Source organism: Ostrinia nubilalis, chromosome 3 (assembly GCF_963855985.1).
Source record: "Ostrinia nubilalis chromosome 3, ilOstNubi1.1, whole genome shotgun sequence".
Classification (NCBI taxonomy): Eukaryota; Metazoa; Arthropoda; class Insecta; order Lepidoptera; family Crambidae; genus Ostrinia; species Ostrinia nubilalis.
In genome coordinates, this window is record NC_087090.1 from 4,335,411 (window position 1) to 4,351,912 (window position 16,502).

At 36.1% G+C, this 16,502-nt stretch overlaps 1 protein-coding gene across 1 annotated transcript; it reads left to right on the plus strand.

Annotated features, from left to right (window-relative positions):
* The first annotated feature begins 3,104 nt into the window (after nt 1–3,104).
* Nucleotides 3,105–13,246, plus strand: LOC135087640 (aspartate aminotransferase, mitochondrial). The gene is made up of 9 exons (XM_063982378.1): nt 3,105–3,324; nt 4,685–4,841; nt 5,268–5,411; nt 5,782–5,988; nt 7,475–7,570; nt 7,977–8,127; nt 10,767–10,941; nt 12,156–12,306; nt 12,902–13,246. Exons 1-9 carry the CDS (start codon nt 3,239–3,241, stop codon nt 13,022–13,024), a joined length of 1,290 nt encoding a protein of 429 aa, XP_063838448.1. The 5' UTR covers nt 3,105–3,238; the 3' UTR covers nt 13,025–13,246.
* Nucleotides 13,247–16,502: the final 3,256 nt, after the last annotated feature.

Sequence of the window (16,502 nt, forward strand, 5' to 3'; positions counted from 1 at the left end):
TTCGTTTGACAACCGAATATAAGTAAAAAATCTAATATTAAACTTTTAGGTCAACTTTAAGTTCCGGATATTTTTTATAGTCTATTGACGTCAATGACATTAATAAGGAATAATGATGAGGTAAGTAGGGTCGATACGCCAGATCTCGTCCATTTAGTGAGTTGGTAGATTTGAAGAATAAAAATAATATACAATTTTTCGTAATCATTTTGAATGAAAAATTGTTGTCATTATGCTCCCTTTAGTCTTTAGTATAGTATTAAACTTGCTCTAAACCATTAGAAGTTTTAATATCTTTGTAATATTAATATAATATAGAAAAAATGCATTCAAAATCACTAATAATTAATAACAGCATGGAAATAAAAAAATATAGATAAAATCTTACTAATTGGTATTCAAAATATTTAGGTATCACACTTAATAATTATAAACATACATTTATATTTTAGTTTATTTCATTTTTTTAAATTTCAATAGTATGGCTCAATTCGCAATATGGTCTCCTCTCTAGGCACAGTTTGCTTTTTAATATTATTTACAACGTCTGTATTTAAAAAATTGTCGTGATAATGTGGACGCAAATTGGCTATCACAAAGGGTAAGCTACATTTGGAGCGTGTATTAGCGTCCAGGAAAAAACCTAAGTACTGAAAAAAATCTTTGTGTTCGATAAGTCATGTAAATAACGTTTTAAATAATATACAACATGCATTGTTTTGTATATTTTAATATCTTAGACCCAGTTAGACCAGACCGCGATCACTTCTGACGCAAAGTGGAAATTTCACTGTAGTAAATTCGCATCCACCTTATTTTAAGTGTCATTTAATAAAGTACAATCACCGATATCATTATCCGTATTGTATGGTTCATGGTTAAGGCTTAGAGACTGCGGTAAATCCCAAACTAGACCTAAATATATTAAAAACTTACCTTGAAACGCGCACCTGCTCACGTGGGATTTATTTTTGGCAAAAACGGTAGCATGCTATAAGATTTTTTTAATGTGGGTTTACCTGTCATACATTCAGGGAATCATAGCAATAGCTTACGTTCTAGAGTGATCCATCATTTGGACGTGAACTGGACGGTGGACGCGAAAGGGCGTGTCGACCTTACGCAAAAATATATCCAGTTAATTTTAATTATTTTAAGCTTAATGGTAAGCCTAAAATAATTAAAATTAATTGTGCTTGTTATGAAGCATGGCTTTTGTTCTTTTATTTGTCTTTTTTTTTAATTTTAAGTAAACGTACAATTATCTCATCAAAAGCAATCATAATCTGCGATTATATTTGATTTTTCTAATAAATTTGTTACTATTTCATTGCAAAAGTCATAAAAATATGTTCTATTTTTATGTTTTGTTTTTTTACTTAAACTTCATTCAAAATAATTAACTTAAATCCAATTTTTACACCTTAAATGTTTGTTTTTCTTTGGTGAATAACTTGACAAGTCGTCGGTACACAACTTGACAAGTCTTTTTTTTAATAGATTAAGAAGATAATTTAATCAAATTCTTACGCCAATCGAAAGATACGCATCAAATTAGCTTATTTCAATCATAAAAATATCAATTATCATTAATTCCGATTTACCAGAGAACTCTAAACTTTAAAATCGCTCCCCTGAAAAGTACGCAAAAATGACATGTCAAGTTATTCCCGCGCGGTACGGATTTATGCTCTCATGCACGACGCGACGCGACGGGCGCCTAATACGGCTAGCTAGTTCTTCCTTTTGTGCTGTAAACTTCGACGAATTCCAAGGCTGTAAATTAAAATACCTATCCTCTACCTGCCTCTAGATTTAATCTACTTAGGTAGCACCTATGTAACGGAAAATACAAAATAAGCTAACTACCCTGCTTTATTAACAGTCACGTGACCTTCATTAGGAGCAGGGAACAGTACATAAAAAGAGTGGTCTTCTCTTTTTTATTAATTTCGCGGATTTTTTATTTTTATTATTTTTCAGGTTACAAAGGCCAGGCATGGACATCTTTTCAGTAATAACAATTTTGCGTGGAGGGATCCAAGGGCCGCTTAACGCAAGTTTTATAAATATTATTGTACTTTAATAGTAGTTTCATTATAACTATACTAAATATGATTAACACGGGTGGTACTGGTATGGCGATGCGGCAAAAATCTTCTTTAAACTCTACTACCTCTACCGAGAGCGAAACCAATGAATAATTTAAACTGAACATGACTGGCGGAACCATTCAGATACATCGAACTTAAGCTTAGGAGTTTCCTTCAACATTAGATAAAATATTATAATTAAGATGTTTTGAAATACATGCTACAGTTAAGTAAATTTTTTGCTAAATTCCACTGATGGGTTCGTAATCCCTGACCTTTCTCGACATTGGCGCAGTGACGTCTAAACGGGTGTTGTCATACTAAAAATATATAACACAGATGTGAGGAAAATGAAGATTTAATTATAAGTGTACCTCTACCTAAAAAACCGCTTACCATTGGCATTAAAATAATCTTCAAGCAAATGTTTTCTTCGCTACTAAGAAATTGAGCATCCGAGAAATCGCTTTTTAATGTTAACGTTTTACTTTTGACATAGTAAATGCTCATAAATTCGTTTTGTGCAAAATAATATGGCTCAGTTTATCTTAAGTTTAAGAAATACATAGCGAACATTCGTTCGTTCCTTCGTTTCAATCAAATTATGACGTCCACTGCTGGACAAAAGGCCTCCCCCAAGGTTTTCCAGAATGAACTGTCCTGCGCTGCCCGCCCGCATCCAGGCTCTTCCCGCGACCTTTACCAGATCGTCGGTCCACCTAGTAGGAGGACTGCCCACGCTATGTCTTCCAGCCCGTTGTCGCCATCAGTCGCCACTCGAGAACTTTTCTGCCCCAACGCCATCGTCTCTATGAGCTATGTGCCCCGCCCACTGCCACTTGATTTTAGCAATTGTGCGAGCTATATCGGTCACTGGTTCTCCTGCGGATCTCCTCTCCTCATTTCTGATTTGATAACGCTAAAGTGAACATTCACTTAAAAAAAATCGCATTACATACAAAAAATAAATGTAAGATAAAGTTAGGGTAAGATAAAAATTACGCTGGTATTACAAATTCGCGAATCCATCAATGTGGTGGTGAATGTGGGATTCCGTGTGGGTTCGGTCGAGTCGCGAGTAATTTGTGCCAGTTAAAACATTTCGATTATTTTTTATTCCAGCCAGTGTCAGACAGTATTAAACCATGTCGCAGGCCTTGAAGAAAATATCAGTGCAGCTGTTACGGAATAATAATGTGGATGCAATCAACACCGGTCTCCGGGCTAGCAGGTAAACCTTGCCGGCTGTTCTTGGTTATTTACGTAATGTGGGATATTATTGCATTCATTCTAATTAATGTTTTTCAACATACGATGATACTGTTCACTGTTGCAAAAGTTATTTTGCTAAATTCACTAGAGAAAATATTCCAATAGGAAACCAATAACTAAGTAATATTATTTTTTCACTAGCTTTCCGCCCGCGGCTTCGCCCGCGTGGAATTTTGTCTGTCACAGAAAAACTTTATCGCGCGCGTCCCTGTTTCAAAAACCGGGATAAAAACTATCCTATGTTCTTTCCCGGGACTCAAACTATCTCTATGCCAAATTTCATCAAAATCGGTTGCGAGGTTTAAGCGGGAAAGCGTAACAGACAGACAGACAGACAGACAGAGTTACTTTCGCATTTATAATATTAGTTGGGATTAAGTATTGTAAGTTTTGGATTTATTTAAATTGAATAAAAATTAATTAGCCCTATAAAAAAAAATCTGATGCTAAAAATAAAAACATTTGACATGTTCTTGTTTTCAAATAAATAAGTTTAAAAAAGTGCCTTTGCACAGTTATAATAATATGAAAGTAATATCCTAATGTCTCGGATTGCCCCCCAACTTCGCCAAAAATGACGACTACAGCAAAATGACGTTTACAAAAGTTGGTCCCCTTTGGACCCCTAACCAATCTATCTATCTAGATATAAATAAAAATGAATTGCTGTTCGTTAGTCTGATTAAAACTCGAGAACGGCTGGGCCGATTGAGCTGATTTTGGTTTTAAAATGTTTGTCGTAGTCCAGGGTAGGTCCAAACGGTGAGCAAATAAGGAAAAATTGCGATGGCTTATTTATTGCCTTTAAGGCGGAACAGAGTTCGCCGGGTCAGCTAGTGGTATAATAAAAATAGGGTGTTAGATAGGGTCAATTTTAGACAATTTTTTTTAAGTCCTTGCGCACCTTTTCCTACACTCAAACCAAAGGGCCTACTTAATTATAATAATAAAAAAAGGTAATTAAACAAGTAAATGATTTTATTGATACTTTTCTAATTTAAGTCATAAAAACTAAGCCAACCTGATATAAATATTTATTTATTTTATCATTTTATAGTATTTTTAAATAACACATTAAACAACAAAATAAATTAAAATATTTATTTAAAAACATCTATTAAAATGATCTAAAAAATGTATCCTACAAGTAGTTACAAAAATAAAACTAATAATTAAACCTGGAAGTAATGGCTAGGTCAGTAATTGACTCTTTGTTCTTCAGTCATGAGATACAGAAATTACAGCAGTTACTTCAAAATTACAGCAGATTTATATCAACTAAGTAGTAACTAATATATTTTAAATATTATTTATTTTAGCACATGGTGGAGCAATGTCCAGATGGGCCCACCCGATGTGATCCTGGGCATCACCGAGGCGTACAAACGGGACACCGACCCCAACAAAGTGAATCTCGGTGTGGGAGCCTACAAAGATGACGAGGGCAAACCTTTCATCCTCCCCTCAGTCAGAAAGGTAAGTCTAATTAAAAGTCATCATTTGAATCTATTCATCAGCAAGTGTAAATTCTAATAAGAAAAAAATTGATCTGACGTCACAAATACAGATCTGACATTTCTGTCCATGAATTGCTTCCTAGAAGTCCTGTTTGTTGTGATATTCTGTCGCCAGTATTCACAAACATTACTATGAGGTCTCACATTGCGCGTGGACGCACAGGGTAAAACATGAACCAATCACAGAGGTCTATTCAATACTGTGCGTTCGATTTGCTGCATCACATGCAAGCATCGTTTGTGAATACAGGTGTATGTTTTTGTGCTCTGTTAAGTATTGGCGGTAAAACTTGGTTGTCGTGATCTTGGGTATTTCTTTCATAATTGTCAAATTCTAATAACATAAAATTAAGACGACTATTATTATTATTTTTGTTATGACCAGGCTGAAGAGATCATCCACAGTAAGAAGCTGAACCACGAGTATGCCCCTATCGGCGGTGAAGTCACATACACCGACGCTGTTGCCAAGCTGGCCTTCGGTGAAGACAGCCCGGTCATCAAGAACAAATCGAATTGCACTGTACAGGTAAGACAACATTCTTCATTGACTAACAGTAGGTATGCATTATTGAAATGTATCATGATGAAGCATGAAATAAGCATTATCCTGTGCACATTTTCATTGCTTTTGAACTTAAGATAAGGTACTAAGGTTGAAAATATAGGTAGTTGGAATATTATTCCTACTGCCTTGCTAGTGGCCAATACGCCTGAAATCATCATGTACATTTTTAAAACTTGTGCAATAAAAATAAGCTGATGGCTGAGATTGATTTTGATAACTTTTTCACAACCTTAATTATCATCTTCTTAGTCTCTTCCAGGCTGAAAATCACGGTAAAACCATTGCTATAAGTTTCATCAATTACCTATTTCATCATCCGTAATTCTTCCAGACGCTCTCTGGCACCGGCGCCTTACGACTTGGCCTGGAGTTCATCACGAAGCACTACGCCAAGGCCAAGGAGGTGTGGTTGTCGGCACCCACGTGGGGCAACCACCCTCAAATCTGCAACATGCTGTCGCTCAAACACAACAAGTACCGCTACTTTGACGCCAAGACCAACGGCTTCGACCTGCAAGGAGCTTTGGAAGATATTCGCGTAAGTAGTGTACCTAATAATAGTGACTTATTTAAAACCTCGTTGGCGCGTTTAAAAAACACCGTGTGCAACCTTACAACATTTATTTTCAAATTTTTGTGGCACGGTTTATGTGGCCAGTGCTGTGCACTATAAAGTCTTAAATCAGTGGTCACCAACATTTTAGTAGGTAAAGGTTAGGTCACATAGTATAATAAAGTCAAGGCGAGGGTAACAAGTACCACATGATAAAGTCAAAAGTAACGGGATGGATTTTCATGTAGACAGCGTCGGGCCTGATCTAAATCAGTTACCATAAAAAAAGTCAAAGTTGTTAGTTACATCAGAGTTTTTGGCATAAGAAGTTTTTATTTTTTTCGCGTCAAACTCCTGAATGACGCATTAGCATTTTATCTTAAGATTAGCTGTGCTATGGTTATGGATTTTATTAAAGACTAGCTGACCCGGCGAACTCTGTTCCGCCTTAAAGGCAATAAATAAGCAAATATTTCCTTATTTGCTCACCGTTTAGACCTACCCTGGACTACGACAAACATTTTAACACCAAAATCAGCTCAATCGGCCCAGCCGTTCTCGAGTTTTAATCAGACTAACGAACATCAATTCATTTTTATTTATATAGATTTTTATAGTTTGTCTGGTGATGATTACAGAATTCCTGTATTTGCTAATTTTGATATCTAACATCACATCAAATTGTGTCACGGTGGTTCCAAATGCCAATAATTACGTGTATTGTATCATTGATAACGAATATTGAGTGTGTAAAATTGATAGAAGCTTGATAGGAACACCGGTCACAAACACTATAGGTACTGCTCTCGTCTTTGGCATTTGAACGATAAGATGTGTCGACACGCGAACGCTGCGTGCTCGCTACAACAAACAAAACGCTATGACGTCAAGAATTATTGTCAACAGTTGATGCAAAAGCAATCGACCGTTACCTACGCGACCTAATTAAAGACCTCAATAATTATATCGGGATTAATAATTTTTATTTGTTTATTTTTTAACCTTTATGCTTGCTCTATGTAAACAACAGACAAAGTTTGTGTAACAAAACCCGAACAAATACCTGCCATAGATGATCATCGTCATGTAATTCATTTGTTATCTATAAATGCTGCCAACAATTATGTTGATGGTGCGTTTATAATATTTGCTAGTTTTCTTATTAGATAATTTACGCCACGAATATGATCTATCATTCTCGTCGATTGAGTTTGTTCAAGTGCATGATAGATACACACACATGCATCATGTCGCAAGTTGCGATTCAAGGCTATACAAAATTTAGGTGCCAAACAATAATGATTGGGTTACTTCGATGATCATAATCAAATTGGAAGAATTGTTTTTTTTTAGATAGATGCCTATAGGCTTTAACTGGTTTACACATTATCTATCGTCGCCATAATAAGCTCTGTTTAATTTGGGGCTCGTTATTTGAGGTAGTTGGATCAATTTGCTTTATTTATTGCAGAAAATCCCGGAAGGATCGATTATCTTGCTACACGCTTGCGCACACAACCCCACCGGAGTGGACCCAAAGAAGGAGGAATGGCATCAACTGTCGGCTGTAACTATTAACTTATATCTTCGACTAAAGTCATAATATTATTAGACACTAGTTTCTATTACGGATTCACCGAAAACGTAGAAAATCTTACAAAGTTACTTGAGACTACAATAACGCATTGCAACTTAACGTTAGATGCATTGAAGCTTAATTATCCCCTATTGTACCGTGTTGAGGGATTATCATAATACTGTACCTATTTTACCCTAATCTCTCTTGAGAAATGATAGGTATACCACAGAAACATTCATAGTCTTCCTGCCACTTCTGTCGTCACAAATTGACACTACTGTCTTAGCCATCTAGTCAGTATACAGGACCTTACCCTACAGTGGCATTAACTGCTATCCGCAAATTCAATAGCCCTCATTCTACTCATATAACTTTTCCTCATGTATTCCACCAGGCCATCAAAGAGAGGAAGCTGTTCCCATTCTTCGACATGGCGTACCAGGGCTACGCCACCGGAGATGTCGACAACGACGCCTACGCCATACGCTACTTCGTGCAGGAGGGCCACCAAGTTATGCTTGCACAGAGCTTCGCCAAGAATATGGGTGAGTTACATTAGCGACGAAGCCACGATAGCCGAACCGTGAAGGTCCGACTCGGACTGGCCGACTCCATGAAGCTACAGATAAAAATGGAGGCCACACTCCGAATACCTACTTGAAGCACAAACTAAGTATCACTATCTCGCTCTCTGTGGGCAGACTCGCTCTTTCTAAATAAACAAAAAATATAAAATTGCTCAAATTCAATGAAACCAATGTAAAATCTTTATTTCTTGACATAGGTATCATTAAAAATGATAAGTGTAAATTACTGGTAAAACGTTTTAGGAAGAAATTACTGTAAAAAATGTGAAAAATGTTTACAATGATCCAATGTCGGAAATCACGAAATAAACACTTACGCGTGGAATCTTATGTCACTTCCAGGACACCACGTACTACCGCAACCACGCACTACAAAATTTTGCACCAATTCTTGTGATAAAACAATGATTATTTCCTGTAAACAATCTCAAACGAAATTAACTGCTTAATAAACAAAATAGTAAACAACCGCCATGATGGGCCGGATTGGGCCGATGTTGCCACATGGTACCGATTACCCAGGAATTGGGATTGTAATTCCCTGATTCGCCAACACATTAAGCCTAAATGGCCGACAATTTTGTGATTTTTTATTTGACTAGGTAATCTTAGTTTCAAATATTAATTATTTATTTGTTTAACTTCTGATTTGGTTAGTGAATTGGCTATTTCGAAGAATTTACAAGGAGATTTAAATCAGAAGATAGCAATACTACAGTTCACACTAAAAAGAGAGGTAGGGCCGCAGAGAGCGAGATAGATATAAGTAGGTATTTGACTCAAGTTTTTGTTCCAACTCTGCCCTCCATTTTTATCTTTAGCTTCATGGCCGACTCGTAATCCGAGGAACGCAGGTTCGGTCCCCGCTGCCGCTCGACCCTTTAGTCTCAGAATGTCCAATTTGCAAACTATTGTGAGCTCACTCGTGACACAATCATATTTAGCTTGGAACGAGGAGCTAAACGGGACTATTAGTAATTTGTGCAATAACAAATAACCGATAATCTTTAAAAAAGAAAAAAAAAACATTCCACCCTGTACATAAACTTACTGTGATTGTCAGTTGCTCCCTCGAACATCGCTTCCTCAAGAGGCAACTGGCAATTTGTAAAAAAATGTCTCAGTTGCCCCCTACGCCTTCCTTTGAAGATAGCAATAAGGAATTTTTATTTGTATTGACGACTGTTTATTGCTCTAAGATAGACAAGTTATTTAGTACATTTTTATCTTGAAAATGCATTAATAAACACAGTATGACTGAAGTTAACAAAAGAAGATACATAATATAAACATGTTTATCTGCAGCAAATATTGCATTGTCAATGAATTATGAAAACTAATGACATTAAAAGGACGAGGCTGACAACTGGGTCATGCAATTTAGTTAAATCTTGCTTTTTATTCTTAGGTATGGTTGCGCTTTTGAGTATAGTAAATATTAATAAAAGTATGATTCAACCTTTGTGCAGATTTTTGATAGTTATGACTTATTTTTATCTTATCTGTCCCGTGTTTATTTATTATCTTTGCATTGGTTCGATCAATTTCATTGAAAGATTGCAAAGGTCAACGGAGGAGGGGCTCTCCCCTACTTTTTATGTGCAAAATTAAAAATATTTACGCCGGACGGATACATGTTTTGTCTTTGAAATACCTACAATATATTAATAATTCTACTAAATTAGCATCTTATCAACAACAGCATAATATTATCGTGTCGCTATGAGAAGTTTTCTTTGATATACCCTGTTATCTTATCAATTATTAAAAAAATGCAAGAAATACACAAAAACAAAATCAGCGGAAACTTACTCCATTTCATGACAAAGAAGGTCAAATGACTTGACCTAAACCTTATCTTGTGTTTTTTCGTTTTACGTCATTATAAAGTATTCATGTACCTACCTAAATATTTTGTTGAAGAGAAAATATATTTTTCAATAATATTTAACGGTTAGTAAACACTACGTTACGATAAATTAATTTTGCACCTGAATAAAAGAGCGGCCTTGAAGAGCTGGATGCCGACATTTTCCATATGGTTTCTATGTAATTAATTTAGTAATCAGTTGATGTTAGTAAGAAAACCATGAAATTAATTACGAATCGAAATTAATTTAATGGTTTTCTTAATATCCGATTCTTAACCCATTGCTGAAAAGGGAAAAATATTTTTCAATAGTTTTGAACCCTATGTTATCTCTAAAGTTCAAAATATGGTTGAATCAATGAGGGCTATCGTTTTAGCGCTCACCAGTTAGCGCCACTGTAGAGTAAGGTCCTGTCACTTGCTAGTGGCGAAGACAGTGGCACCAACTTGTGAGCGCTAAAGTGGTAGGAGGACTATCGCATATGCACTCATCAAGATGGCGCCACTGTAGAGTAAGGTCCTGTCAATCGCCAGGGGTGCCAACTGTTAAGTATAAAAACGATAGCCCTCATTCTTCTACCACCAGTCCTGGATTTCTCAATAGGCCGCAGCCTAGGGGCGGCAGATTTCACATACTCTTCGACTCAATTTACAGAAGATTTCAGAAGCGGCAAATCTGTAAATCCGCAACTGGCTACCACCATCTTGTATGAATATTCTCCCACAGGATTATACGGCGAGCGCGTGGGTGCCTTGACCTTCCTTTGCGGCGACGCCGAGTCGGCCGCCAAGGTCATGTCGCAGGTCAAGATCATGGTGCGCACCATGTATTCCAACCCGCCGCTGTACGGATCCCGCATCGTGCAGGAGATCCTCGGCAACCCGGAGCTGAAGAAACAATGGTGAGTGGGGAATGCAGAGAGCAAACGATTTTGAACTTTAAGATAAAGAAAGTACAAACGATTTTGACTCTTATGACAGTCACTGGCTCTTGTTTAAAATCATTGTTTATTATGACAGTTAGGCTGTTGCACCACATAACTTTGACCGTCACTTTAACGATAACCGGTGTTTTTTGTATGGAGTTTGACAGATTTTTGACGTTTGTTATAGTTAAAGTACACCTTACTTTGACGGTAACTATAACGATAACCGACGTTAGACTGAGTTGCACCACCTTATTTTAACCGTAACATTAATCGGTGCTTTTTATTTGACAGATTTTTGAAGTTTGTCAATGTTAAAGTAAGATGGTGCAACTCATCCTAAATATGGCAATAATTTTAACTGCCATGTTAACTTAAAGGTATTCGTCAATATTTCTTCTGGCTTCATCATTCATAGTTTTAACGTAAGCTGATTATTTTTAGTGTATACCTGTACGTATTAGAATGATAGTAGAATATCGATAGCACTAAACTAGCACCTTATATGTATACCTTTTGATAAGTTTTAGCTCGCTCTCTATGTATAATTTCGGTAATCTAAAAATCAATAACGCGCACTGAAACGTCTCATATTACGCATGAAGCTTTCATGGTATTTGATAGATTATATACTTTTTATCAATTTGTTAAGTGAAAGCCAGTTGGTTACAAGCTGATTGTACTATGACGCCAATTCATCAAGCCAATACCTATTGAAACATCTTGTTGCTAATGTCAGCGCCACTATTATCAGCCGGAGGACGTGCATTGTTGAACATAGGTCTCCCCCTAATGCTGGATTTCTATAGTCCGGTCGCCGAGCACGTAGAATTTCGTCCAATGACCCCAAGCTACCCATCCTTATCGCTCGCACGTAATTATATTGCTGTCGCGACTGATATTCAATCCTAATCCAAATCCGTCCGTGTCAAATGTCATTATTTTTTTGGTCAAAATATCTGCGGTTTTTGATGTTTTTACATTTTCATATTGACTATTTAAACAACATTAAAGTGTAAAAACATCGAAAATTGTGCATATTTAATCTAAAACTAAATTAAAAATCCGGATTTGGACAAGGATTGAATATGGGAAACGGGCGTAAGTTAGTCTGCATTCGCAAATAACGTAGAAACCAATTAGATAGCTTATTACTATTTGAATGACTTACCACAACTCTACCATTTCAGGCTCGCCGACGTGAAGCAAATGGCGGACCGTATCATCTCGATGCGCAACCAGCTGCGCGCCGGCATCGAAGGCGCCGGCAACAAGCAGCCGTGGAGCCACATCACCGACCAGATCGGCATGTTCTGCTACACCGGACTCAAGCCTGAACAGGTACGGTACTTCCACAAGTATAGTCCTATTATAGGACCTAAGCCTGAACAGGTACGCTAGTACTACAGTCCACAAGTCTTAGTCCTGCTACAGGTGTAACGTTTAACTGAGTATGCTCCTGCATTAGTGGAATGTTGTGGGAATGGGTTTGTTACGTAAAATTCGTGATTATGCACGTGAAAGAGGTTTGAGCACACACTACACGATTTAACCTAGCTCTGCCCCGAAAGTTGAAAGGGCGCATCTAACACCAAATCAAAATGCAGATAAAAAAGTTTCAAATAATTTAAATGGGCAATTCTTACCTGTCCTTGGGTTTAATTTATATCTGAAAAAAAGTTTTATATGCGCCCTTTCAACTGTCAGGGGCAGCGTTTATAGTGGCATTATAATGATTTTAGACGATTATTATTTAATAATAATAATCGCTTTTGTCAGCTTCGCCCGCGTAAAAAGAGACAATTAAGAAAGCCACGGTTATTACAATAAAATTCCCAGAATACTCGTTGATCAACTATGTATATTAAATCTCCATCTCCATAGTGCTAGAATCAAATTCAATGTTTAGTGCTTTACACTGTGCCGTTATTTCCAGGTGGAGAGGCTGACCAAAGACTTCCACATCTACCTGACGAAGGACGGCCGCATCTCCGTAGCCGGTATCTCCTCAAAGAACGTCAACTACGTCGCCGAGGCCATGCACAAGGTCACGTCCTAAGCACCGCTAGTGTAAGCCACGCTATTCCACGAGATTACGTACCTACAGAGCACAGTATTTATTGTAATGTTCGAACATTTCTGAACAAATGTACAAATACATTTGGAGTATTTATAAAAAATCGTTTTATGACAATTTTATCTTGAGCTAAAATGTGATTTTACTTTCGTAATACAATCATGTCATTTATTAGCGTTAAATATATACAGTTGATTTTTGAAATGCCATTTTTATTTTAATGCCACGACAAATTAATTTACGAATCCTTGTAATTTAATTTAGAATTTACTAAAGAGAAAGAGAGTTATGATTAAACTTTTTATTGTTAAAATAAGTAGATAAAATAAACTTGATGCCAAAACACAGAAATTGTATTAACATGTTTGCAGTGATTCTACGACTGAACTATTTCTACGCAAAATATTTACAGCTGACAAACAAATTAACTTCTTATTCTACTTAAAAACTGATGCAGGTCAATCGTTAACATTGCCTTAAAAATTTAAACAATAATTTTATACATTATACAAGAGTACATAAAAATCCTTTTAGGATATATTGCTTACAATTAATGGGAACACATTTCATCCACAATCCGATTGCATCGTGGTAACAATCTTTAACATATTCACCTGCATCAACATCAAAAATCGATGTAAACCTATAAACGTTTCACTATGCTAATAACTCAGTTTATTGTAGGATACACATCCAAAAATGCGCGTTTCATACAATTTAATTTTATTATGTTACAAAATATACTAATACATTCTATAGGTCGACAGGTGTCAATGATATTTCAATAAAAATAGTAATAATTATATGTACAAATTCTCATAGAACAAACTACATGGCACTATTTCTTTAGAATGCAATACCATTCCCTTTAAAGCAAGAAATATGTACCATTTTACACACACTCTAGTAGTTAGTCCCCAACAAACCAGACGCGTTCAAACCGTTCTGTACCTTTACTTTGAAGATAATTCTTGGAGGGATCTTGAATGACAATGCGACTAAATTTTCAGTCTAATACTAATTACGGATTTATTAATGAGATTTTAGATACATAATGTTAATAGCTGGCCATATAGTTATTTTGAGGGTTAAACATATTTGGAAATACTACACTGATTCTTAAAACTTTCGCAAGTAGAATGCTGCTTAGATTTTGTATGGACATAGATTCTGATAGATAAGTCAATAAAATGTATATTGTGTTGACGCGGGCAAAGGGTTATTTAATATTGTGCAGTATTGACCATCTTTTTTGCACTTTGTCAAAATACGAATAGTAGGTAAGTATTAGGTAATGTAACATCAAATTGGATTCTAATTGGCGTGCCCCTAAATGGACAAGTTTAAAACATGTATTGCACAAAGAGTTAAAAGACACCACCCAAACAGTAACAGCCAGGCACCACCTATTAAGATTTCCGAAGAAGGATCTTAAAATATTCACAACCGTTTTGGTCAAGATTTCGGTGCTCTTTCACGTTTGAGTGGTGTAGTTTGGGACCAAAGTGTAAGGAATCGACAGCACATCAGACAATGAATTTTTGTCGTAAAGTAGCTCTTATAACAATGACATAAGTTCCTTCAGTATTTAGCTTGATATGCTGTCGCCTGGATACTGTCCGGTCTTAAGTGAGCCTGCAAATAGCCGTTATAAGCATAAACTACACTTAGGCTTTCTTTTCAGAATCGAGTCACAGCGAACTGTTATACTGAATTACGAAATTATTATCAAAGGACTGATATTTTGCACTCATTTAGTGCCTTAGAAAAAAACTTATGAATTAGAATGCCATATATGCCTTGCTATAATTACTATGTGTAAATAAATAAGTTTATATATATTGTATATTTGTATAAGTAGACATAATATAAATATATAATTAGACTAATATATGCAGCTATTCTCAATCTACATAAAAATATTATATATAAATCTGCGAGCAGCCTTGTACTGACATTTTATTGCATCATTATTTACTAATAATAACACAAAGTAATAACTAAAACAAACTTATAATTACAACAACTATAGAGATAACACTAGAGCCGACTTTTCAATCGCTAGTTAACTTTTAACTGAAGAATCTTGAACCTTTGGCCGGTTTGTATTTCTTATACAGTCAAAGTTATCTATGCTAGAAGCTATCTGGCGATTGAAAGTCGGCCTCAAATGTAATTTAATTGTGCGTTACAAAAACATTTTGTATAAGTAATCATTTTATACATATAACTAACTTATAAATGACATGTCTACGTCACACAACGTAGCGACATAATAATACATTGCCAGCCTGAGTGGGTTTGCATTTTTTATTCTAAATTATTACTTGAAATTAAATTATTCTGAAACAATATTATATGAATTGCAATTCTTGAATTAAGTCGCGCAAATTGTAACTGTAGTAACATTAAACAATAGTCATCAAACAGAAAAACGAATTCGTGCACTTGCAACATTCATCTACAATGATTTTGTCAAAACTTTGAGTCAATTAATTCATTTTTATGCATAGGATGTAACTTGAACAAGACGGAACGGCGATCTTCACTTTAAGGAGAATTCTGTTCATATTGTCTTGCTTTCACGCCTAAACAAATGAACCGATTTTGATGAAATTTGGCTATGTTCCGGGAAAGGACATAGGATAGTTTTATCCCGGTTTTTGAAACAGGGACGCGCGCGATAATGTTTTTCTGTGACAGACAAAATTCCACGCGGCCGAAGCTGCAGATGGAAAGCTAGTTTATCATAAAGGTAAGTGAGTGTCCTAAAACCTCAATAGTTTCAAATTTAAATAATGGTTACGCATGAGTTCTATTAAATTTAAAGCACACTCCGTGCTAGAGATAAAAAATGGTCCTTCGAAGTGAAGACCGCTGCATCGTTAAGAAGAAAACAAACTACTGAAGTATCATCATAACAAACTCTTAACGTGAGTATAATGGTAGTACAGAAGGAAGGATTAATTAAACTACTACGTATTTGTATAATTCACTATTAACGTTAGGGCAGGCGCACGCGCACTGGTGAATTTAATGACAAGCAATGAGTTCATTGACATTATCTACAACTTGTGGAGGAAGCTGTAATGAAGTAAATTTGTACAGCTGAAAACTTGCACGAATGTGTAGAAAATAATTTCATGTTCGTGTTTTTTAAGGCAGGTATTTGACTGCAATCGCATCTGATGTGTTAGTGAGATGCTGTCCAGGATGTAGATGTACCATACATATCTGTCGTGTAAATGCTTATTTTATTCACTCTCGCCTTGAAAAGGCTCGAAATATCTACATTGTGGCCGTCGCAAATGCTGTCATGTCATAACCAACAACTTGACTGCAAATAAAAGCTGACCAGTGTAAGCTTAGGCCAGAGGACTGACGAACCCAGCGTTTCTTGTTTGAACTTGCATCTGAAAAATTACCAGTGCGCGGAATACTTTATTTTGAGCGATTTCAC